Consider the following 27,125-nt stretch of genomic DNA (forward strand, 5'->3'; position numbering starts at 1 on the left):
CAGCTTTTTCCTCAGTTTCTTTGGTGCTTTTTGCTAAGCTGCCTTGGAGCTACAAAGGTTCACAGTCTTTGAAACGTAGACTCATACCCTAGAAGTGATTACAATGGAAAAATGAGTCCTTAAAATACATGACCACATAGAGAATCGTATGGGATCTGCTGCCGATACACCTCCAGAGGACTGCATCCTGGTAGGGGCTGTGCATGAAGAGGCCTCTCTCCTCAGACAGGCATAGGTCACTGGGTCTGTGGAAATACTGACTTGGTTTTGAGCTGCTATACGTACTGGCTTCTGAGGAGAGAGTTCTGCAGAGGAGGAGCCGTGTCTTTTGTTTTAATGTTTACAGGGCACCAACTCAAGGGTTAGAATGAGTACTGTGATACGTATATCCTCAGCCGGATGACAGAGCTTCCCCTGAAGTTGATGACGGTGTTAACAGTGATCATTTCCAAGTCCAACTGAATAGTACGGGGCCCTTTCACGGGACGGGTCATCACCAGGGTAGCACTGATCGGTCCCGTTTGCTGTACACAAAACAAGAGGAAGCAGGTGAGATTTCCAGAAACGGTTCATGAAAGCTATCATGTCAGGTGAGACCACGTTATGTCCACAGTCCTCGAGCAGCCAAAATAACACTATTTTCTGTTGCATTGTTAGAAGCTACTGCAATTCACAGGAGAGAGAGCTTCAATTCAGTGTTTGGCTCCATCTCAGTGTTTTGTATGAACTATCACCTTCTACAGTTTTAAAAGCCTTTGGGAGCCCTGCACATAAAAGAAGCTATTGTGCATAGAAATTTGCTATTGTCTAAGTGGGAAAAGATGAAAACATGGATTTGGAGTATGTACAAATAATGTCAATTTTTTTTTGGTCAGTTATTATTTAATTTGATGCAAAAGCTATTATTACTTTGAAGCAGCAAACCCCAAGAAGGGGTTATGTTACCAGAGCTTTGAGAACAGATGTTTCGCTATGAGTGGAATCAGGGTTGGTTGTACAACTGCGTGTTAACGTTGCAAAACCTCACCCTCTGAAGAGAGCTTTAAATATGTGAAGGCACATCAGAAAATCTGTCTTTTAGTAAGTGGAAGCAGAGCTTTGAAATATCTGGCCAGAACAGTGGATTATGAAAATTTAAAAATTAGAGTTTTGGAGGTTAAAACCAAATGTAATTTGGTTTCCAACAGAAGCTTATGTACATAAAGTGGGACCTGTTTTACCATGAAAAGAAGCATTTATGTTGTATTTGATAATAGAAGCCCAAGAAAATGGTGAGGAGGAGCTGGCCGGGCTGTCCAGGGCCAGGCTGTGGCCCTGGTACTGCAGCCCACCCAGCAGCAGCCCGGGGGGCCCTGTGCTTCTCTGCCTGCTCCTGCTGTTCTCAAAACAAGGAATAAGCACCACCTGCTGGCTACAAACCTGACACATGAACGTGTTGCCAGTGAAGGAAAAGGACGGCTTGTGCAAGCAAAGTAGTCTAGGTGACAAATGAATGGGGATGTGATAAATAAATACAAGCAAAATAGCTGACTTGAGCGGTGAAGCTCATCAATGGAGCCTTAGCAAGTGCCAGGTCAGCCCTGAATAGGGGAAGTCAGTGGGATCAGTAATTACTTTGTAACAGGAAAGAACTTGTGAGATGTGCATGATCATTCCTAGACCACTTGTCATTTTGGGAATTTTGAAACCTTTTTTATTTCTTTTTAACATTGAGAATTTTACACTGAAGCTCGCATGAGGAACATGTTTTGAGATCTATTGAAATCTGTCATGCAACCATTTTCTGTCAATCATGGGAGCCATCAGTAGCCACCAAACATCACTTAAGGGGAATATCAAAGCCAGACCAGCACAATGACCTGCATGTCTGCATGTAAAAATGTCTCATATTGAAGGTTTGAATGGTATTTAGTAAAAGAAAGAAGAGTTCTGCTGTCAGAAAGAAATTCCGCTAACACGAAGATACTCCGGGTTTTCTCCCAGCCAGCGCCAGACTTACCCGCATGTAGAATTCCCTGCCCTCATTCCCTGATTTGATTTGGAAGATGTAGTAGGCTCCAGGGTAGCGAGTTGTTGCTTGCATCTGAAAGATGTCAGAAGGCACTGACCGCCCAGACACAATATCCATGACTCTGTACAAGATGGTGAATGGCTGATCTCGGCAGCCAGGATTTTCAGCTGGACACATACAGCGGCTAAAAGAGAGATAGGATTGTCATCAGTGGTTACAAATTCCTGTTTTACTTGATTTTTTACATGCTGATACAGCTGCAAAGAACAATCAATCAATCAATCAATAAATCAAGTTGCCAACCAGCTAAAAGAATCAATGAAAATGTAATGAATTTGCTTATTTTTATTTTTATTTTTCTCTGTGCTACTTCAGTCTGCTTATATCCCTGACTTCTTTTCTTGTCTTCCAGGCTTTGCCAAAATATCTTGGCATCCTATGTCTTCTTAGATACTTGAAAATCAGTGCTGTCTTTAAGGCAGCTCTGCAGGTGTAGAATACCCTATACATGTTTGTTCTGATAGTAATTTAAACTGAACTCCCCCCTTCCACCCACCCTGGGGTTCTTGAAGCTAAGATGTCTGCTGTATATTGTTAGCCTGCAATGCATTTCTTGTCCAGCTTTCCTTTGCACCCCCAGGAACATTTGGCATCCATGGAACTGTGTGGCTCCACGGCCTCTGGCAAGCAGTGCAGAAACATCTCTCTGCCTCTCCTTGCACAGCCTCTTGCTGACTTTGATGCCTGCAGCTCTTGGGAGCAGACCGTCAATCCCTGCTCATGCTCCATGTGCAACTCAGGCTTTTGTATTTGACCCTGTTCATGGCTGAAGTGTCCTAAACTTAGTTGCTTCTCACAAGGAATCTGTTCCATGCTTTTGACCGTCTTTGTGGCTCTTTATGAACCTTTGTCTGGTTACATTACATTGCTCTTGAAAGGAGGGGATGGAACTGTGCGATCCTGAAGATATGGGTACACAATGGCACGTGTTCTAAGGATATTCCATACCTCAATTTCAGATTGCTTTTTCTCTGGTGAGTCTGACAGATTATGCAACTACCTGTAACAGTCCTCAAACCTTGCTTTGGAGGGACTATAATCAGATAAGTGCTCTTTATTTACCTTGTGAAGTTGGCATTGTATTTTAACTTTACATTCATCTACACTGAATTTCATCTGCCATTTTTGTTGCAGTCATTGAGGCTTCTTCTGCAATTCTCTTCTTATCTTTCAACCTCTTATCCGTCTGTGCCAGGGGCTGCTCACTTACTTATGACTGCTCAATTTCCATAGAAGCCTAAAGTAGGGTTATTTTCAGAAGCCTTTGGAAACCCAAGCAGACTATCAGTCCATGCCCCTTAGCCATAAGCTGCTGAATTCTTCAGAGAACTCCAATAAAGTTCTGAGGCAGGATGTCCCTTTATAAAATCCATGTTGGGGAATTTACTGGATGGAAAATAGCTGCTTTTTTTTTTCCTCTATTTTTTTCTATAACCTCCACTACCAACACCAACTTCAGACAATTCCTCTGGCAAATCCTCCATACAAAAGTTCCTGGCATTACAAACACCCAATCCTTTCCACAGAGAACACAGATGCAAAGAATTTGCTTGTCTTTTATACTGACCACTTCTAGACATATGCCACAAATTAAATGCAGTCACATCTAGATATGTGCCAAAGCCACCAAATACAAAGCTCAGAGATCAAGAGTTTTGGTGAAAGCTGATTTGTAAGTACTCCGCAGTTGGGCTCTGAGGAATTTAGATACGTAGACTTTAAACATTTCAGCTTCTAATTTAAGATTCTGCCACCTCTGAAGATAGGTAGAGCCAGAATGGCAGAAAAGAACTTGTCCATTCCTCAGCTGTCCTAGTTCAGAAAGCAATGTAAAGGCATGAATGCATTGTCATGGGAAGCCGTGGATTCTTCACCTCTTGCTTATCTATAAAATACATTAGGCTACCAAGTAATCCCAAGTAATTGAGTTTAGTGCAAACACTATGGATGAAATTCTATGGCCTGCAATACTTAGAGATCTAGCTGGAGCTGAAACATTTTGAGGCCCAGGCAGGTACATACAAAAATGTGAAAGAATCAGGCAACTTTTAGAAATGTGCTGCCTCCCCCCGATTTGTTTGCCCAAATAGTTCCATATTTAAACAGGAACAGTGCTAATAGCCCCATTCAGATATACCCAATTTCCAGACAATACAAATCAGTTTGTGGACTTTTCAGCACATTTAGCCTTTAAGCAGCAGGAAACTACTTGGACCCTGCGATAACTAGCATCTAATGTTTTTAAAGTACTTCCTGAACATGAGCTAGTTAATATTTACAGGAAATACTCATATTAACAAATGGGCTGCTTTTGAGCATATATGAAGTCAATTAGTAATGTAAGTAAATGTCTCATTACGTTACAAACCTTGCTGTTTTTTTCTACTCACTGATAAGTGTTTTTCCAGTCTAACTTCCCACACATCTGAGTATCATATCATATCCCACCTGGTGACCTGGTAAGGAATTGCAATTTATTATTTGTATAAAGCTTACTAATGGTAAATGCAGCAACAGCAGGTATCTATAGCTCTTTAGGTACACTTAATGGTTGTGTTGCAAAAATATAGCTTATTTGGTTCACTAGATATGCTTCACACAGACAAAATTTGCTTCTATGGCTGTGGGTATGTTACTCACTTCTCGTTAATCTGGATATAAGGATCCTCGCATCTTACTGGGTCTAAACATTTATATTCTCCTGGGATATTGAAACACGTTTGCTGTGGAGTGCAGGTGAAGTTTCTAGTTTCACATTCATTGATATCTAAAACACAAAAAAAAAAACAAGAGAAAGACAAGCAGGGATGTATATGCAAGGCACAGCTCTTCTACCGCTATGTCCATCATAAGGAATTGCCCCAAAATTTGCAATGCTCTTGCACCATGAGAAGTGGCTTTTTGATAACCGGCCCCTCTTTTAAGACCAGTTTTTACTCCATTCATTTCTCGTTACTGGAGTGATTCCGTATGCTAAGTGCTGCAAAAATAAAAAAGAAATTGGCTGCTCAAGCTTTCTGACCTTACAGAATGTGAAAACCAAAGAGAGACGTGCAGCAGAGAGGAAGGCATCTGAGGGCTTTACTGTGTAGCTGTTTCTTAGGCAGTAAAGCCTTCCTTACACCAATTGACCTCAGTGGGACTGCTCGTGTGATGATGTTCTCACCAGAATCACATAATTGGCCCCTATGAGTATGTCACTTATGCAATGCCAAGACCAAGCATCTCAGTCCTTGAAAACCTCTTTCCAGACTCAGGACTTACTTGCTAGTCCCTCTGGGTGCTGGAATGTTCTTACCTTGGCAGCTTCTGCTATCATCAAGCAGGTTATAGCCCGAAGGACAGATACAGTAGTAAGAACCAGGCCCATTCACACATTCGTGCTGGCAGAGGAACTCTGAGAAGCTGCATTCGTCCATGTCTGCAACGGTAAAATACAGTTTAGAGTTTTTGGCTTCACAGTCAAAAGAGCAGTCCCACAAGCAGGGGCCATCCAGACTATGTGCCTATCACCCCAGCTGGAGTTTGGCACCTTCCAACTCCTCAGTGCTCTGAGGCAGCCTGGCAAAATACTGTTAAACAGGTTCTTGGCTAAACTTTTTTTTTTTTTTTTTCTTTCCCTAGGGAAACCAAGGCTGCTGCTCAACACAATGCATGGCTCTTATATATTTATTTTTCTTTTTGAATACCTGTCACCAGTTGGCTGTGTTTTCGGTTCTGTTTTACGTCAGAGATAGCGGTACTCCAATAACAAATCTGCAACTGTAATTTGTAAGTAGAGACTTGGTGGTGCTTTTCTTTACCTTTTTTTTTTTTTTTTTTTTCCTTTTTTTTTTCTTCTTCTTTTTCTGGAGAGCAAACTTCCCTTTCCCAGGGCCACATGGGTCCCAGCAGAAATCCTGCAGCCAGCCCTGGCTGTTTCATGCTTCTTAGCCTCTAGCCAGTTACTTGCAAGGCGTTCCAAGCAAGACTTCAGAGCTCATCCCTGCTTGAGTCAGACCGACTAGAAGGCCCAGAGTTCTCCCAGATACCCAGGAAGCTAAACAGGCTGTCCAACCTCTGATTAAAAGCAGAAAATGATCTCTTTTCCCCTTTTCTCATGAATTGATCAGTCATCATATTCTGCAGAACTGTGCTCAAGTAGAAAGATGAACTTCTGAGCTGCACATGGAGGCATGGCTGACCGAGGAGAAAACACATGCAAAGGCGCTAGACTGAGGGAGGCTGCTGTTAATCATTTCCTTATTTCTCTGTTCAGGGGAAGAAAGAAACAAAAGCCATAGTCCCAGCCAGGAACTCCCAAGTTCATATTCCCAGCTCTGACATGTTGACTCTCCCAGGCAAATCACTTTTACTCCTCAGACTGAATTTCCCTTTCTTTAAATTGGGCTTAGGCCATCTATACACTTCTGTTGTTTTGTACAGATGCACTTGAGAAAGTATTTGAAGTCCAAATGTGCTTAAGTGGCTTTATGTCTGCAACCACATAATCAAAAGAGAGATTAAGGGAACTTCACAGCTACACAGTCCTGTTAGTGTGTGGCTTGCTCCAGAGAGTTCACTGAGAAAAGCACTCCATAAGGGCACTGGGATATCGCCCACCCCCTCTAGGTCTTGCAGCCCAGCCCTCCAGCACCATCAGATTCATGTAACCTGTGAGCAGCTGCTGTCAAGTGCTGAAGGTACATAAAGCCCCAAGGGCCCCACATTGCTGCTGCTGAACCACATAGGGCAGACACAGCCAAACCTTTCTGCAGTGCTTCTGTCTACTGCATCTGCAGGGGCCATTCCCTTTGCAAGCCTCAGTCATGTCCAGTGATTGCTTGTGAAATGCAAGAATCTCATTCAGAGGAATTTCACCCACTTCCAACAAGTGTTTGCTTGTGCAGAAGGGTCAAGAGATGTTTTTCTGCCCTAAATCTGAGTGGTGGAAAATCCCTTTTGGAGGCTTAACTCTCAGCCACAAATGAGGTTTAAGCATAACCTCTCTTGGCACCTTTTTATACTGGCAATGTTTGTGTGGTATTGCACTCAACTTAGTTGATTCAGGCCCTCAGCTAGCTCAGGAGCATGTAAAAAGGCAGAGAAGTCTAATTTAGAAGCAGAAATTCTACTGGAAAGCAGAAATCTTAAGTTAGGTGTTGCAGCTCTATATGTTAAGACCCTTTAGAGATTTAGGTCTTTGTACTCTCCCTCATAATAAGGAGATTTGCATGAGAGAACAACTTCAGATACACTAATCTATATACAGACTGCATATCACATGTCTTCTCTTTCAGAAACAGCATGTTACATCTGTTTACTGTAAATTAAAAAACAAGTATTTTCCAGGGTGTTTTTCCTTCCAAGAAATATTGGCTAGATTCTCTAATTTTATCAGGCTGTGGGAACATTAAGCACAGAAATAAGTTTTGCCTTCAATTAAAATAAAGCAATAAAATAAAAACAAAAACAAGAGAGGGAGAAGTAGAGTGACATAAGCACAATTTCATCTGCTGTGAACTGAACATATCAGCTCTGCTAAGAAACCACATATTACTTCTGAAGTGCAGCCAGAACCATCTGAAGGAAAAGAGGGAATGTTTCAGGCAGAAGGGTGCAGTTGTAAGAGCAAGAGGAATACATGCCTTCTACTGGCAAACGGAAAAGTGCTTTTTGCATGACTATTTCTTTAATCACAGAAGAATGTTCTAGGACTGTCCCTAGTTTACTTGCTTTAATAAGGCTCCCATTTATCACTAGAAAGCATTTTGTATGTTTTGCTGTTATCTTAAAGCTTTTTAATATTTAGCTTTTTTCTTTAAAACTATTTGCAGCCATCCTCCATTGTGCTTTTCTGGGCATTTGCTGTGTAGTTTAACTGGAAGAATCAGATTAGCGGCTATCCTGCTGCTAACCATAGACCAAAGCAGAAGACTTGTAAAAAAGCATGTACAAAACAATACTTCAGGAAAGGAAAGCCAAATAGAATTAAAGAAACAAGACCCAACAAATAACTGAAGACAGTTACCGCTGCAGTTAACTCCATCAGCTTCCAGTTCATAGCCAGGTTCACAACGGCAGAGAAAAGAGCCATAGGTATTGACGCAGGACTGAGTGCAAGGGTTTTCGCCTGTGCATTCGTTCACATCTGTGGGAAACCAATGCTCATTGCGTCAGTGACTTCTCCCCAAACTCTATTTTCAATTCATTACTGTAAAGCATTTGAAAGAGATTATCTGTACAGTAAAAATGGTTTGTTCTGAAAAACATAACCAAGTCAGAAATGTTTTTTTGGATTCAAGATGATGTTTGGAAATAGCATGTTGGAAACACAACATGCATGGAAGTGAAGGTTTGGGGAATACCTTAATTCAAAAAAATAACGTGGAAGATGGGGTGAAAATTTGATTACAAAGACTTCTCTCTTTATCCTGTAATTTTAAAATTGTTGAACTGATTATACAGTTGAACTGATTATACAGATTATAACAGACCTGAGGAAAAATGCAGCAGGATACACCTGAGGAATTAAATACAATGAGGATTGGTCCTTATGGAAATCTAGGGCAATGACAAAGCCTTTTTTTTTTTTATTTTTTTTTTTATTTTTTTTTTTTTTTTTTTTTTCCTTTTAGGATATTAGCAGCTTCTGGAGAGTCCTCACATCATTAGCACAGACCATTTCCTGGAGAATGTGGGAAGATGCTCTGCATTGCTGCTTAGCTAAGGAGAGGCTTCATGGAGAGGTTGCACATCACAGCAAAAGGTGGTCAGGTGCTCAGGACCCTCATGTGGAGCTTGGGAGCCTCAGATCTAATTTTTTCATCTGACAGAGATTTCCTGTCTCAGGTGGGTCACACAGCCTCAGATTTTAAAAATACTTCAGTGCCTAAATCTCAGTAATTTCAGTGAGTGTCTTTAGCGGGGTATGGCCTTGTGCATATCTGTGGATACACTGCTCATGTCGCTACCTATATGTTACCTCAGCCCCTCCTAGGTACTGTGGTGACAAACATATGCTCACATGGGAGCTACAGAAATACCTCAAAAAGACAAAACTATCAACATTTCAAAAGCAATGTTGGGAAGCTCACTTTTATGCTAAAAAGTAAGCAAGTTTTAAGAGTGTTGCTGTGTTGGGACCAAAGATTTCAGTTATGGTACAGCATACACAGTACCTTGGCATGATCTTCCGTCATCATTGAGGGTAAAGCCTGGGTTGCACGTGCAGGAGTAGGAACCGGGCACATTGGCACAGAGCTGCTGGCAATAGCCATAGCGACATTCATCTATGTCTACAAATGAAAAAAATTAGAGTGATCTGCATTTTCACATGCAGACACAAAGCATCAAGTACACTGAATCAATAGCACCAGAAACAGAGAAGTGACCCAGCACAGTGGTTACAGACTAACAGCCAAACTTGTAGGTGTTCAGATCCAATTAGTCAATCATGTCTCCGCAGAAAAGGACCAGTAATGCATTTTTTCCACATCGACATCTGTCAGTCGGTCATATAAACTGATTATCATTGATTGATCTTTAGCTCGACGATACATGATCAGAAGGCCCAATCAGTCCCTGTAAACGTTACCTCAAGGCCTATCTGATAGCCAGCACAGCCAACCTCGTAGCAAAGTTTCATCAGAATCAAGAGGGAAATACCTTTTATCTCCACATATACCAAAGCTACTCACTAAAAAAGCATGAAGTATTTATTACCAAACACTGTTTGTTTGTTTGTTTGTTTGTTTTTCCCCAGACAGGGCGTTCTCTAAACACCCTTTGTCCAACAGTCACATTCACATTTTATACGAATCTTTACATGACATACTAAAATGTAAAAAATAAATTTGCTGCCAAAATGAAATAGCAGTTTGGGCTGAAATGCAGCATTAGAAATACATGCAGTTGACTGTTATAAGCACAATCAAATGCTGTAAGTTATGTCTGATGGAAGTGCTAAAAGAATTTTGTTCCTGGCCTAGGAATTGGAGAAGTTGTCTTGTCCAAGGCTTTACATTTCCTTTGGTATAAACTGGCTTTTGATTTATGGAGATTTTTTTTATGGCTACTCTGAAAACTTTGCAGCCTTCCAATAATGTTCTAAACATTGAGTTCCTGCTTAGGTTTTTCTTATGGGCAATTCAAATAAGATCACAGATCACGTCTTTCTCCTTATTCAATAACCATCCCTGCTGATCTCTAGAGTCATTGTAAGGACAGCAGATGACAAACCAGGTACTGGAAGACAGTTTTTATTTAAATGCTTTCTGTAAATATGGCCATGATGGGATGTTTTATTGAAGCAGTACATTATTTTTTTGCCAATTTGAAAACAGAACGGTATATGGAAAAACAATAATTATGTAAAAGTCTGGGGATGAGTTGGAAAAATAACAATCCTGTCTGCTGAAAGACTCATACAAGGGACAATTTTGAATGTCCATTCCTAAGACTCTCAGGAGGGTATGAAATAAGGGCATTCAATCAATGAAATGCTAAGCTAGGAAGATGACATCATTCAAATATGCAAGTCCTGCTTCAAGGGAAGGATGCCTGCACTTGTTTTCATTGATGCTGCAACTTCTGTTAAGTTAACTAGAAATTGCTTGCACTCCAGACTGAAAGCCAGCTCCTACAGCTTTGAGCAATTTCAGAAAGCTGTAATATCTGAATTAGATCTTCTGCAGTTTTCATGCTCCTTTCACCAGATCTGCTGAATCTAATTCTACTTTCCATTAAACCACTTTTGCATGAGTTTAGTTTGAAGCAGTTCTACAGGTGTGAAATAAAGTTTCTGCAGTAGGAAACCAAGTGTATAAATCTGCAGCCAGTTTGCTATTAAGGTTTTGTGATTAAAGCGTGAAGGCACAGCTTTTGGTGAAGTGACCCTTATGAGAGATTCCAATGCACAAGAAAATCAGAATGACAGTATTCTTCCTATGGTTCACAAGTACACATATATATCAGCATGAATTTCAGCAGTTCATTATTTTTTAGTTAACTGCTTCCTGTTTTGGTGTTAAATATTAAGAATGTTTTGGGAAAATGAATTCCTGAATGACTGGAACATTTACATGATGTGGTAATACCATAAAAACAACAATGTTGTGAATCTGTTTTATAAGTAGCTACATCCTGTAATTCAAGTTTATGTTGTTGGCCTTGATAGGTCAGTTTTGCCATAGCAAGTTTCACAAAGGCTTTCTGAAAACGTCAAAAGTTTTGGAAATACTCTCCATGTGTAAAATAACAAGAACAATGGCACCAGGTTTCACTGTTACTAGCTTTTACATCTCAGTTCACTCTTAATTGCAAGATAACCAAAAGCCAGGGTCAGCTGTGGTATGTACACCAGCACTGGGCTTGGTCCAAATCCTGCAAAAAGTGACAGTGGTTTTAAGTAAATTAATATCTCATTTTGCTGGTGTATTACTTTAAATACATGCTTTGGATTTTGCAGGACTGTTATCTCAAGAACACTACATTTTGAGAATAAGGACTTTTTCAAGGCTTCTTCTTGTGGGTGGTTCCTGTGGACACTGCTTCACTTGCTCCTGTGTAAGCATTACTGGGATAATTACATTAAAGTTTAGCTTTTTGTAACTATGGTATACTAAGAGTACAAACACACACACAGAGAAAATGGCTCTAAAAACTCAGTCCAGACCTCTGATTACATTAAATGGCCTTTTATTGCCTTATGCCAGCACAAATCCCTTCTCCAAGGCCAGTGGAAAGTATGGAAAACTGAGACTCTTTTGACACACTAAAATATAGAGATTTTAAATAAAATTTGTTTCTAGCTCTTTGCATTGCCTTGTAATAATCCACCCCGTGCTTACATAATGTGGACAACACTAGGGTGTTATTGCTTATTCTAAATGGCATAAGCAGATATTCAAATCAGTTCAGCAAAGCAGCCACTTCAGTTCTCTGGTATATCCATCAAGCAGCAAAGTGCTTTAGATCTGTGTCCAAGCCCTGAATGCTGCACACAGTCATTAAGTTTGGGCTGTAACTGGGAGAAGTAAATGGGTAACACAACAGTCAATGTAGAGCAGAATCCCCCCTCCCTCATCCTCTCCCTACCACATATGCCTGTGCAACCCCAGCCTGGGATTAGCTCAGTGCATCTGCATCCCTGAGCTGTTCTCCACCTCCAGTTCCTCTCTTCCATGTGATCACTAGGAGTTGTGAGGGAGTACAGAGGTTTCCAGGAGAAGAGGAATTACCAGATATTAAGGAGCTGGAGACTTCATATCCCAGGGGAACTACAAGATGATGACTCCCCAGAGCAGGTACAGCTACACAGACCCTCATTTGGACGTGGATCAGCTCTGTCCCCACCAGCTACCCCATGCCTACCAGGTGAGTTACACAGCAGCTGCTTGCAGTAGTTAGAAAAGCAGCCACAAGGCAGCCCTGCACTGGAATTGGTATTTGGGAGGACAAATTTGGAAAACAGCTGGAGAAGCTCCAGGGCTAAATGGGCAGGGAAACCCCATTCTCCTTCCAGCTGAGGTGTTGTGACAAGACAGTCCTGCTCCGCAGAGCTGGCAGGCAAACAGCCCATGCCTGGGGGGAAAAAAGAGCAAATATAAAAGGAGCTGTTGTGTCCTGTCTCACTCAGAGAGCTGTACCTAACATCAACATCCACTTCATAATCCCATGGGCACATCAAGTGAGGGGAATGGGCTGGGGGACAGAGGAACTGGAAGATTTTCCCATGCTGTTTGTTGAGGGATGTTTTTTTAGAGAGGATGAGCTAAAAGGATGAACGGGACATTGCTGAAAGGAAAATAAAAAGTCAAAATAAAACTGCTTGGAAGCTGCAGAAATAGCACCAATTTCAGTTATATTTTTTATTGCCTCAGGCAAAAGGGTTGGTTGAATCTAGGGATTTATGGGCCTGTTTCTTGGTATGAAATAGTTATCTCTGCTGGTCTGGACTATAACTGTGTGGAAAGGACATGTCTGTTTGGGAATAAATCTTTTTGTATGTGTCCTAACAATTGATCTTATATGAAAGGGAATCCTTCAGACTGGGAATATGAAAATCCCCTGTGTAACATGGATGCTGTCATATGGCATTCACATCTACATTTTTGTTCCATGAGGGAGTCTCTCTGCCAGTGTGCTGTTGGCACTTGTGAAGATGGAAGACATTAGTTTCCGCGTAGCCAAAGCTTTAACTCTGTAGTTGACAAAGATGCTCAGTGAAGTTATTTCAGCTATTCACAGGCACACAAACACAGATGCAGATATGCAAATCGTATATGGCATGAGGTTTTTACCTAAACACTGGCCTTCTAGCAGCCAGTAGCCTTCAGTGCAGGAACAAGTATATCCTCCTTCAGTGTTTATGCAGATCTGGGTGGGGTTACACTGGTGAGAATCTGAAGCACACTCATCAATATCTGCAACAGAGAAATAAAGCAATAACGTGTTAGAAATGAGAACAAGAAGCTGTTTGAACTGTAGAGGGACTCTTAGTGCAACGCGTACACAGGGTCTATGTGAGGAGCCAAAGTGTGGCAGAGCAGGGAGAATGACTACAACCTGAAGTAAAATTCATTAAAACAAATGTCTGAGGGCTGTGAGAACTCAGTGTGCTCATCAAATCTCTCCCTTCCGCAGATGACCCAGTGTGTCACAAAGCACCTCGGGAAAGGGATGCTTTTCATTACTTCCACATTTTCCTTGTCACTGACCTGGGATTTCCATGCTACAGGACAGTGTTCAGCCCTAGGGAATGGCTGCTGACAGGGCAATGCAATCCGGCTGCAGAGTAAGAGATGAGCAGAAGGCTCAAGAGATGCACAAATACTGTCATGAGATTCAGACATATACAAAATATTACTTCCTACCCCCACCAACACAGAATATTTCACTGCAATTTTTCTGACATAAGGTTAAGAAAATATCAACCTTCACCTGCCAAAAAAAAAAAGAAAAAAAAAAAGTATACTTAGTAGACTTCCCTGGAATCAATTTCCTGAAAATAAAACTCTTTTTATTTTTTTAACCGACCTTATTGTTTTTAATGTCTTTGTTTTTTCCTTATTACAACCCCTTAGGGTGCTTTTGTTGTGGGCTTTCCTTTTTTCTTTTCTTTTTTTTTTTTTTTTTTTTTTTTTTGCAAAGGAGGTGAATAACATTCCTACATTTATATAAGCCAGGACACTGGAACCTAACTGATTAAAAATGCCTTCCAGAGTCATAAGTTCAATTTGAATCCCTCCTTGCTCAGTCTCTTCCCTGATGTTTCTGGCATTGGGCTTGCCTCTAGATGTCAGAAATGGAAATATCAGAAGATAAATTGTGTCATTTTTTTCAGCCAACTCAGATTTCTATGTTTTATTTATTGATACCTAAACTATTTTTTATTCCAGCATACTGTACATTGGCCTTTGCTGAAGTACTATGTCATCTGAGCAATGCTACTCCCTTGATCCCTCCCTGACTCTTATTAACCCAGACTTTGTAGGGTCATGATTAAAAGTATCTCCCAAATGCACTGGGCTGGAGCAGGTGGCAGAGGGTAGGAATTATGTCTCAGTGAGCTGGAAAATGCTAGCAGTCATGAATTAACGGATCCAGTCTAGCACAGCAGCATATCTAACATGTTCTGATACATAAATAAATACATACATATTATAGATATGGGGAGAGTCTAGAGTTCTTATCTTGCCAACATCTGTATCAGTAATTTATGGCAAGTCAAACCTGGTAAGAAAACAAGAGTGGCACAATTACAGGTAATTAACTCTGTCGGAAATATGTTCCCACATATTCATTGGCTGGAGAAAAGGCTGGCAAAATGGTGGGGGAAGTAGGAAAGTGTAAGATAAGAAGTCTAGACTATAAAGACACATTTATACGTTGTTCAGGTCATCTATTGCTTCTGAGACTGGGCTAAAAATTCCAGCCCCCCCTCCCCCACCCTCCCCCCCCCCCCACTTCATACAGCATATCACACATAATTGGTACTATTTGAACACATATTATCTAACCATAAATTTCATAAGAATGACGTTAATGTTTTCTAAATGAAAAAAAATCCTATTTGTCATGTTTGCTTATTGTTTGAAGAGCAAAACCTTGGGATCTAGCCAACTCTTCTGTTTCTTGCTTACCCTGAACTTAAAAAATAAAAAGAAAGAGGTTTTCATTTTTCATGCCCACTGCTTCCTGTATTATTAATAGGTGAGGCCTAATGGAGACAAAAAGGCGGTGACGGTCTTACCACCAGGTATGGCAGCAATGCTGTTTGAACACCATAAATCCTCCACTTGGCTGTGGTGCAGAGAAAACAATGGGTGGCCCCTCTTTTCTTTATTATTTACCAAGCCAATTTCTCCCTTCATGGAAATACTCTAAAGCCATCTAGACGTGTTCCTGGGCAAATGGCTATAGGTGGCTATGCTTGAGTAAGGATGTCAGGCCAGGTGACCTCCTGAGGTCTCTTCCACCCTCAACCACCCCTTGACTCTGATTTGATTGCTTACTCCCAGTCTTCACCTTTCACAGTGGTAGTGGAGACTTTCATTTGAACACAACTGTTTACAATGAAGGCTACTCATGGATTTTCTGCTCCCCAAGAAAACCTAATCAGCCTGACGTCCTCTATGCAGAACACCTTGACTCCCCTCATTATACACTGAATAATACCTCACTGACTTCATTAATGAAGTTTTATGCAACAGGTATAAACAGCATTGCTGGTAGCATCAGATATGTTTTACCTGGGCCTGAGTGCATATGTCTAATTCTATATTACATGTCCATCTTTCTCTAAGATTGCTCTTTACCATGATGCACAATTAAATTCTAACAGGCTCAGCCAATACAATCAGGTCAATAATTTTTGGCAAGCAGCCCTCTCATTTCAAACACAGAGTATAATCCCAGCTTGTCTGCCAGGAGTTATTTACATTACATGGGCTCATTAAGTGAAAGCCAATGTCTGCACATGGAGAAAAATGTTGGTGCAACAATTTGCTGACCATTAGGTATCCTCTTGAAGAATATCAGAGCTGGGAGACAGAGGGTGCCCATTTACACAGTGTTAATAAAGCTGTGGTTAATAAAGTCAAAATTAGATATTTGATGGGAGAAAAAATAAATTGTATTGACTGGGTAGAAAACCAGCCACAAAACTTTGAGACACTGCCTACATTTGATTCACTAGACTTAAGTGCCAGCGTAGAAACTATATCAAAACATTCCCAGGGCATTTTTTGTAGAGTGGAAACTTGCAAATGGAAACAACCTGACAGCTAGTTAATAATGTACAAATCATTCCTTACTTTGATTGCACAGCTTATTATTTCTGTCCCATTCAAACACAGATCCTAGATGTGTTCATGCTCTGGAAATACCACTTCAAAGCCCGTTCTGACCATCTCTGCCCTCGTCATGGGTGATATACAACAGTAGAGTAAAACTGTGATTATAAATGCACATGACACTAAGTTGTCGGTAGGCTCAAAGCAGATTAGACAAATTCATAGAATAAAAAAATATAAGGACTATATAATACAGTTGGTTACTGTATTCAGTTGTATATGGGCACCTGGTGTTAAGAAGTCCCTGAGATACAGTTATTTGGAACCTGGAATAATGCCTCTCACCCAGCATAATTTGTGTTGCAGACTTCACCATTGACAGAAATCCCACAATGACTTATCTGAGTCCCAGAGTTAGGTATAACCCTCTGGAGAGAAGAAGAGTTACTAAAGTGAAGTAAGCACGCAAGAAACCCTAGAAACCTCACTGTCCCCCATTCAAGATGTTAAGAGATGGTGATATTTGATGATTTCAGCATCAGTACTGTGAAAGCATCAGATGGTGCCAGCCATCACAGATATAGAAGGATGGTTTTCATAATATTGAACCTACTTTTAGTGCCTTTCATCTCCAAGATCCTTAGAAAACATTACCTGCATCCTAAGAGACAGTTCATAGTTAGTCCATTTTTATTGGAAGCCTTCCAATCCTAGAACAAATTAAACTGTACTACAAAACCTTGCAATGTCCCACTTAATGATACTTATCAGTGCCCCTGGATTCTAACTGGGAAATTCAAGGCTAAGGAATTAAGGGCCTAGCCTGTGACCACTCAACAAGACAGAAACCAGAACAGGCCACTGTCGTGGTTCCGCTCGAGTGGGCAGCCGAGCTCCACCACAGCCGCTCTCTCACTCCCCCTCCTCAAAGAGGAATGGGGAGAAAATATGTGAAAAGGGGCTCAAGGGTTGAGATAAGGACGAGAAAATCACGCAATAATTATTGTAACGGGCAAAACAGACTCGGCATAAGGAGATAGTAAGATTTATTGCCTATTACTAACAAGCGAGAGAAGTGAGAAAACAAAGGAAAAAGCAAACCAAAAGCACCTTCCCCCCCATCCACCCTCTTCCACCTCCTCCCCCCGAGCGGCACAGGGGAACGGGGAAATGGGGGTTATGGTCAGTCTACAGCACTTCTTCTCTGCCGCTCCTTCTCGGTCACTCTCGTCCCCTGTGCTGTGGGGTCCCACCCACGGGATGCAGTCCTTGATGAACTGATCCAGTGTGGGCTTCCCACAGGCAGCAGCTCATCCAGAACTACTCCAGATATGGGTCTGTACCACGGGGTCCATCCCTCAGGAGAAAACTGCTCCAACCTGGCTCCCCTACGGGCAGCAGCTCCTGCCAGGTCACCTGCTCCTGCGTGGGCTCCTCTCCACGGGCTACAGGTCCGGCCCGGAATCTGCTCCGGCAGGGGTCTTCCACAGGCGGCAGCCTCCGTCGGTGCAGGACCACCTGCTCCACCGTGGTCTCCTCCACGGGCTGCAGCGTGGAACCCTGCTCCACCGTGGTACTCCATGGGCTGCAGGGGGACATCCTGCTTCACCATGGTCCTCACCACAGGCCGCAGGGGACTTCTGCTCCGGCGCCTGGAGCACCTCTCCCCCTCCCTCTACACTGACCTTGGCACCTGCAAGGCTGTTCTCTCACTCCCGGCTGCTGTCTGGCGCAGTGTTTTTTTTCCCTGTCTTAAATATGCTCTCACAGAGGTGCAAAACAACATCACTTATTGGCTCAGATCTGGAAAACAATGGGGCCCTTCCCAAACATGGGGCAGCTTCTAGATCTTTCTCACAGAAACCACCCCTATGGCTCCCTGCTACCAAAACCTTGCCACGTAAACCCACTACAGCCACAGGCGTTTCTGACTTCCAGTACTTTGCGTAGCCCAGCACCACCTGCCCCTATTGTAAGAATTTCTCAGAAATTTCATGCAGCCTCTACATTGGGTGGTGAGAGCCAAAGTAGATTAATTATCATTCTGAAAGCATTACATATATGTTCTACCAGGAGACTGCAGGGGCACTAAAGGCCCTTTCAGCTAAACTGCTTTCTCCCATGCTTCTCCCAGCCCTACTGCCCCACCCTAATGATGCGTTGGTTAAAAATTCAGTAGCTTCCAGTAGCTACTGAAACAGAGACAACTACTGCCACTGTCAGTGGCAAATTGAGCAAGTTATTTAGCTACTACACCTTTTCTTACCCTTACAGACAAGACTGAGACTGTTCCTAGAAGTTACTTACGAAAACAGGAGGATGCTAAAGATAGTCACAATACCTAATCAGTTTGAATAAATCCAAATTTGCCCAAGTGAATAGTGACCCTGGGTGTCTTAAAGGTTTCTGACTTTGAGAGAGCAGCTGTTCAGCACTTGAAACCACATTAGGGAACCAAGGCAGGGCAGGGTGGATCCCTGTGCAGAACGTCCCTTGCCTAGGAATGCTTGGCCAACTCTGGTTGATTATGCTGCGTGCTATCAAATTAGCAGTCATCTATAATCTCATATTCTCTCATATGACCTTCTAGTTGTTGTGTTGATATTACTGATCCCACAGCTAGTTACAAGGGCACAAGTCCAGACTGAAAATAAAATTTGACCTGAAGTGGGAACAATACACTTTGTTACCTCCCAATTGACTACTGAGAACAGACACAAAGTCCCTCCACACCACTGCTCTCTGCCCCTACAAGATACCACCTAGAATGAACACCAAGCACCATGGCTCAGAGCCACAAGATCTAAAGACCTTTGGTTTACTGACTGAATGGGAGAGCAAGTAGGAGGGATCTCCACATTCATTTGTCAGAAAGCCCTTGCCGCGAGATCCTGAGCCCAAACACTCCCTAATTAACCACATCCCTCTCCCTTAGCTCAGGGTGTCTGTCTGAACAATTTATGCCTGCGGTGGTTTGGTCTAGCAACCCTGGGGTGTGATGTTCTGTTTATTTGACATTTTGACAGAGGTGAGGTGGCTGGGGCATTGGGGTTTCCTTTGGGGATTAGAAGGGTGGAGAGAGTGGTTTCTTACATTTCTGGCTGACTGGCTGTCTTTTGTGGGATGTGATGTGCTGATGCTTTGTTTTTATTGGTACAGATTGTATTTTAAATGGATGGCAAGACGCCTAGTGACTGGATAGATATCATTTGCAATGTCAAAATAAATAAATGAACTAATTGTGTTTAGCATGCAAATTTCTAGCTTTGCAGTTCATCATCTGTAAAAGCTAGCAGTAATCTTCACAGATTCTTTAGAATTTAGTGGCGTCATAGAACAATGAATGACATATTTAAGTCACTGTCTGTAAATAAATAAACAATTTGAATACCATTCATACATAAAATCAAGGCATCACATAGAAAGAAAGCCTAGATATCAAACTGCAGGACACTACCACATCTCACCAGGGAGGCTAACATGCAGTGCTCTTTTATACCGCTCCATGGCCACAAACGATGCAGGACAGAGTCTACTCTCATTCATATCAATACTAATACAAGAAATCACAGTGTAAGAAATAAAACAAAACACTAACCCATTGAATTACTACCAGGCATATTCAATGCTGTTCATATGAAAGAGGCTAAAACCAGACCAGAAAATTCAAGAGAGAATCATATATGTGGAATCATAACGTGAGTGGCTACAAAATAACGAAGATCTGGTTTTGGTCCGCTGCTTTCCACATTTGGGATAAAATGCATAGGATTGTAAATTGGTGGAGTCAAGAACTAAAAAGGGAACAGAACTCATACAAAAGATGATTTGCTGGTATGTGTGTGCATTTGAAAGTTTATTTCAAGGCGGACAAATGCAAGGTCATATATCAACAGTAAAAATTGTTGGTCGTGAAATTAACCCCAGGGTCATGAATGATAATCATTTGAAAATGAACTTTTCCTGACACAGCATTGCTAAAAGGGCAAACATAAACATGAGAACACTGAGTAGACACAGGAAATTGTTCTTACCACTGTATATTGCATTATTAAAATAATTACAGAAATACATTTCTGGTGTCAGCACTTCAAATAGCAATATTGCAAAAAGATCAGGAAATCTCAGAAGAGTACTTCCAAGTCACGAAAGCTTGTCTCATAGCAAGATAGCGCTCCATTTATTAATCTATTTAAGAAAAGTTTCATGGTATTTTGACAGTGATCTCTAAACATCTGCATGGAAACAAAATTTGTAGCTCGAGACAATTGCTAAATCTAGCAAAAGACAATGTAGTGAAAAGTTTGGACGTTTAGTAGAAAATTTCAAAATAAAAAGAAGGCACAAACTTTAGCATTACTACTGATTTGGAAAACATAGCATAGCACATGGTAAATGTTCCATTACTGCAGGGCTTTATACCTGAATGACATTTCTTCTCCAAAATGTGCTGTAGCATGAGTCATGCACTTGAAACACCAATTGCTGGGGAAGGTTGCATGGCCACAATTACTCTAAATGACTATAGGAATTTGTGAAGTTCTTCCAAGTTTTTTCTCCTTTGCAGATTTAAAGTACCCATGTACAACTTTTCATTAAAAAAAAAAAATAATTTGATTAATACATTGAATTTTGCATGAGAGATATTATACATTTGATGTTTGTAGCAACTGCAGAAAAAAATATTGATATCATTCTTATGCTGGAAGTTGTCAGACCACAGATGTTGGGCATGTTGACCACCTTTCTTTCAGGACACACAGAATAATTATGTTGTCGTGAAGCATGAAACACAACAAAGAGAAAGAATGCAAGCTATTACCATGAGTAGCTGAATCAAAGAGGACTAAACTGCAGTTTTGAGGAACTGGACATGCAAGAACTAGGAGATTTTTTGGCAAGCTGAGTGGGTTCAAGAAGTGGAAAGACAGCAGGAAAGAGAAGGTTCTTAGGACATGCGGCTCTCTGGAAGATGAGGTTCAAAAACTGTAAGCAAAGGCACCATTTGCCTTTCTTGTACTCAGAAAAACAAGACTTTGTGCATAAAAAGGACTTTATGCATTATAAAGTACAGCAGAAAACAAAATCCTAATGATGTATTTCTAACTGAAAGAATGCCCTAAAAATTAGCTAGTCAGTTCAGTTGCAATATCAGAGTTCAGGAAAAGACTTTCTTGACAAAAAGCTACTTCTAGAAGAAAAAAAAAAAAAGTTAAATATGTTGATGAATTTCGTTTTGACCTTTGCATGTGTTTGCCTACTACCTGACAGAGAACATGTGGAAAGCTTGCAGTTTACTGCAGAAGCTCCATCCCAAGACACTTTGCACCTGCCACTACAGCGACAAGGGAGACCATTGCCTGTGTTGAAATTGGTGGTATTGGTGACTACACCTTACCTCTTCATGAGTGAGGTCCATGCTGAGGGTACTGAGACTGTTCCACTCCCTTAGTGACAGTTCCTTTCCCTGCTGCCTGGCAAGGTGCTAACGCCCCGAGCAGGGAGCCCTCAGAGGTGGACGTGGACTTCCCATCTCTGAGCTAGAACCACATTCTTGGAGACTTTGGTGATTAGAACAGAAACTTTGCTTGGACACTGTATTCAAGAGGCAAGCCAATGTGGACAGAAGATTTCCAAGACGATATGCTTTTGGCAATGTGCTCTGCTTCACAGATGGACTGTTACATTTTGTTCTATTTGGAACATATTAAGCATGCATGACTTCCTTTCTTAAGTAATGAATTCTGATAATCATGCCACGGATTTCTGTGGGTCACAGTAGTAGCTGTGGCTGTGTTTCATTCTTGTGACCAACCATTGACAAAAGCAGACATGTTTTTGCCATCGCTGTTATTTGAGAGCCACTAGCACCACAGGTTTCACTGCAGTAAGGCTGAAGATTAATCAAACAATTGTGAGAGCACTGGTCTTGCAGAGTAAAAGGAGTTTGTGATGGAGCTTTTCTTCCTCCTTCCAATAGGAAGGGCTGTTCTGGGGGCCATGCTTCTTTATTTTATTCAGTCTGTTTCACTCCTGCTGTTGTACCAGCACAACCCCAGAGCTCACACCACCCTAGAGATACACATTTCTTGCAGAGAGGCTCAAGGCCGTGAGCTCATTCCAGAATCTGTCTGCTCAAACACTGGAGCTTACTCAGTCATTTATAACCCTCAGGGCTCCATTTTAAAATAATACAAAGATTGGATGTCTATTTTTTGTAGGAATAATTACAGGCCGGGACTAAACATCTGAGCTCGGTAACATAGGTATCAGTTCCAAAAGTCCTTGGAACAGAGCACTTTCCCCAAACTTCTCCCCCACTCCTTATTTGGACACCAAGAAATAATTTCCTCAGTAGTAGATTTTTACTCTGTGAAATCACATGTTTTTTCAAGTTTCTTTTCTTCTTTTTTTTTTTTTTTTTTTTTCTTGAGATAATTATATTTGATAAGAAAAGGGGAGAAATAACAATGCCACATTCCTAAAGTGCATACTGAAGCCAAACTCTAACTGCTGCTGTGTGGGGTCAGTGTTTTTTTCCAAGGATGACTGACCCTATGGAGCTTGGACACGATCCCAAATCAACTCCCCAAACACCTGTTTAATTGCATAGTTCAGTGTCTGAGGACTGGCCATTGATGGCTGAACTAATTTCCTACGTGCATCCCACATGCATTATGTTATTGGTTGATCAGTAAACAAGGATTAAATTATTATTATTACTCTTTTCAAATAGATGGTCAGCCTGGAAGGGGATATTAATGTGAGCCATGAATCTGTACTGCTGCTCATTCTGCCTGGTCTGAAAATTGCTCAACATGTATCACAGGTTCTAGATCTCCTGCCAGCTATCGGAGTGTTTCCTTTGCTAACACACTTTCAGCATTACTCAAAGATGATAAACAGCAGCTTAACTGTGAAAGGACTTTGCTCTCTGAGCACAGTTCTAGTTCTGCTTTTGTGACTGAGATTTATGGGGCAGTGATGCATGTAAGTGTACAGCACGGGGACAGAAGGGTGGCAGCCTCTTCCTCTTGTTGTGCTCACAACAGCACTGTGCATGGTTCATCGGCTCAGCATCAGCTTGCATGATCACAGCTCCTCACCTCCAGCAATTCCCAGGGCTCCCTGTTGGTATAAGATCACGGCTGGTTGCATGGACTCTTCCCAGTATTCCCTGAGTGCCTCCACACAAATACACGGTCTACATGTTAATTTTGGCATCAGAAATGAGACAAACAAGTACTTGCAATTAAGAGCTTTGCTTAAACATGGGAAGGCCATGCATTTATTCTCTGTACTTATGATTTTTTTTGATTGAATCATAGAATCATTTAGGTTGGAAAAAACCTCTAAGATCACCAAGTCCAACCATATTGACCATTAGTTGCACAGAACATGTTACGTGGGAATCTCAGTTATTTCCCCTCTAGACTGAAGCTATTCCAAGTAGCTGTGGTGCAGCAGAACAAGAATGACCTGAGTATCCTGAGGAGCAGGGTAAAGAATTGCCAGCATTCCAACGCTTACACCAAAACTGCTGATTTAGGAGGTACCAAGCAGCTGCTGCTCACATCACTGGTTTCATCTTCATTGGGAGCAAATACTTTTTAGCTGAATAAATGGAACATTACTGGTGTATTAATCCATTCCTCAAAGCGACCTGTTTCATACGATCATATGCTACACTGAGATCTGCTGGTATCGTGGTAAGAGGAGCCAATGAGCACACACTGAGAACACTCCCAGCTGCTGGGAGGTTACGTAAGTGACACTTTCTATTGCAATGGAAAAGAAAAAGGTGTGCAGTCAGAGCCAGCGAATGCACAGGCAACTGAGACTTTAACACATACTTCTAGCAAAAAGTCCTTCTTGTGCTGCATTGCTTGAAATAGTCTCATACAAAAACCTCTAGAGAAGGCTAACAAAATTTCATAGCAGTCAAACCATTATCACTGAAAAGGGGAATTTTTCTATGGCTGAACTTTGTATTTTCTCTGCAGTTCCATGAGATAATTTTTAAGGATCCTGTAAGAAGGATTATACTAAAACTATAGGAGTTTCAAACAGTATTTCTAAAGCCTTTAAACATCTCTGTGAAATCCTATTGGCTTCTCCTCCAATGAATTATTTCAAAGACTTTTCTGTAAGGGAACAAAACATGAGAGAACTAGAGGAAGAGAACTGCTATTCCTGCTTTCGCTCCCCAGGGAGCTTTGAGAAATCACTAGCACAAACAGTCCAGCCAGCTGGTTTAGCCAATTGGTGGTCAGTTTACATTTCCTCTAATAAGTGAACTTCTTGACCGTACATTTTAACTGAGTCATTAAGAGCTCCTTTTCCAAGTGTTTTGGCAGACTGAATAGGTCTGAGACTGCGAGTAGACCACAATAACCAGTAAAGAGGAGAACAGCCTTATTTTTAATACAGCAGAAGAAATCAATCCAAATGGATTCAGAAATTAAAGCCACAATGAAAATAAAGGGATGCAAATATCCACCTGCAAGGTATAATGAAAACTTTTATTGGAAGAGTTGTTTCTTCCATTAAAATGCAGACTTTTCTGACATATCACATGTCAAAAGCTTTATCCACTGCTCAAACGTGGTGCAGACAGCCGTGGAAGTGAAGGATTGTAGACCTGAGAATGCAAGGGATCTCCTTTATGGGGAACAGGAATAGTGGTACGAGATTCATCACTAGCTGATCTGTCACAAAACTTCAGCAATCATCACCAGCATCTCCTCCAGGAATGGACTGGATTCAAAGCTCTTTGGCCCGGGGATACAAGGAGGCTCCTGCTGGAGGTGGCATGGTCTCATGCCACTTGAACTACGTTAGTCAAAAGCACACACGATGCAGACTGCAGTGTTTTGTCTTTCCCCAGGAATCAAAGACCTTGTCCCCTGTGCCCTGAACCTAGCTGATAAAACCAGGGGAAATAACCCAGCCACACACCTGGTGCTTGCAGCACATGCCTCCAGAGCAGTTTTGCCTTTGCTTTAGAGGCTATGTAGAGCTGCCCAGCTACACCTGCCTCAAATCACATCACTAGTCTGCCCAAACTCAGCCCTGAGTTCTGCAGGCAGGGTTAGAACCTGTGCACTCCATGGGAGGGAGAGCTTCCCATCCCAGCCCATAGCAGCGGCCCTTGCCAGCTGCTCTGAGAGCTGGGGCGATAGACTGCAAAGGGAGTGTTATGCTTGGCACTGAGGGAGCGGAGGAGCTTATCAGAGGAGAAGACTGTTTTTCACATTTCATCTGAGTCTCGAATCTGTCCATATGTCAGCACGCTTTATAACAATCTCAAAAGCACCGCAAAGCCAAGGTAATTCTTGTATAAATGTTAGGGTCTTTGGGGCTCTTTCATACACAAAGACTGGGTAGTGGACAAAAGCCAGCAGAGCAGAAAAATCCTTGAAAATTATCCTGTGCAAATACTGGCTTCCAGGCTCAGACAGCTGTGTCCTCATTACTGTTAATAGCAAAGAGATATGCATGTTGGGCAATATTCCCCTTTGAGTGTATACATAGCAAACCATCTATTTATTTATTTCTGCGGCAGTGATCATTGGAAAATGCCTATAATCCCTGCTCAAATAACTGGTTTTAACTCAGATTTGGCATCGACTGTTTTATAATGATTGAGCCACATTTGCTTGGAATTCTTCCTTGCAATGTTCCAAAAATTGCTGCAGGCCAACTGGGTTGCAAACCTTCCTGGATAAGGGAAAACTGTGTGGATAGGGGAGGTTTGGTTTGTTCGAATCAGTGTGTGATGTGGATGTCTACTGGCAAGTCTCCTGCTCTCTTTACACTCAGTTCGTGGCTCACTGGAAAAAGAGGTGTTTCATCTCAAAGGGCTTTTTCCCTTCCTCTTTCTCGCTCTGTTTTAAAACCTTTAAAGCCAGTTACCTTTAAAACATAAATAAACACAGAAGCTTTCAACATTTGTGAAATCCTGAGGTAAGAGCTCAAAGCAGATCTGCCCAGCTTTTAGAGGTAGAGAAAGTTGTGTTTTGTTTAATCCCAAAAACTTCAAGTTGTAAGCAGGAACACAACAAGTTCTGGGAGACTATGAAACTCCCAGGCAGGCCAAGATGTAGGGCTGAAACTGCAGCAAATGAAACATCTAGTAAAAATTACTTCACACTTGCATGAACCTTGTCCCTGACCTGGGAATCATTGAATAAATCAAGATAAGGGCAGATCTTGCCCAGAGAAGCTGTGAATGCCCTATCCCTGGAGGTGTTCAAGGCAAGGCTGGATGGAGTTTTGGGCAACCCGGTCTGGTGGGAGGTATCCCTGTCCATGGCAATGAGTGCATCATCTTTAAGGTCCCTTTTAACTCAAACCATTCTGTATGACTTTTCCTCTACTGATTCTGCCACAAACCAGTTGTGTTGATCTGGATGACGCTGACTCGATTTGCACTCAGTGAAACCAAGGATTCACTCCACTGAGAAGCTGATATTCCTTTCTGATCATTGTTTGTATTTCACTATGCCAGCTTCCACCCAAAGATCTCTCAGGACTTTAAAATCAATGCTAAAGCTCAAAGCCCGTGCTAAATTGATGTTACAACCCAAAGTCTATTGGAGTCTAAGGCAGAGATAAATTAAAGGCTAAATCCAATATCAGACACAGTGGCCTACACTTCAGGCACTTCATTCACACAGCCGTTGCACAAGGTATGGCAGGGGCAGCCTAAGGAAGTCATCTGGTCCCAGGCTCCTCTTAAAGCAGGAGCAACTCAGTCAGGTTGCTCGGGGCCTTCT

At 41.8% G+C, this 27,125-nt stretch overlaps 1 protein-coding gene across 1 annotated transcript in view; it reads right to left on the reverse strand.

Moving 5' to 3' along the window:
* Nucleotides 1-300: 300 nt before the first annotated feature.
* FBLN5 (fibulin 5) overlaps nucleotides 301-27,125 on the reverse strand; it is a 46,587-nt gene continuing 19,762 nt past the window's right edge. Inside the window, exons 5-11 of the mRNA XM_084286947.1 lie at nucleotides 13,354-13,476; nucleotides 9,232-9,348; nucleotides 8,082-8,201; nucleotides 5,370-5,492; nucleotides 4,712-4,838; nucleotides 2,000-2,195; nucleotides 301-524 (exon numbers count right to left, since the gene is read on the reverse strand). Of these exons, the coding sequence (XP_084143073.1) occupies nucleotides 363-524; nucleotides 2,000-2,195; nucleotides 4,712-4,838; nucleotides 5,370-5,492; nucleotides 8,082-8,201; nucleotides 9,232-9,348; nucleotides 13,354-13,476 (968 nt within the window). The 3' untranslated portion in view covers nucleotides 301-362. The remainder of the gene's footprint in view (nucleotides 525-1,999; nucleotides 2,196-4,711; nucleotides 4,839-5,369; nucleotides 5,493-8,081; nucleotides 8,202-9,231; nucleotides 9,349-13,353; nucleotides 13,477-27,125) is intronic.

Source organism: Netta rufina, assembly GCF_964035555.1.
Source record: "Netta rufina genome assembly, chromosome: 5".
Classification (NCBI taxonomy): Eukaryota; Metazoa; Chordata; class Aves; order Anseriformes; family Anatidae; genus Netta; species Netta rufina.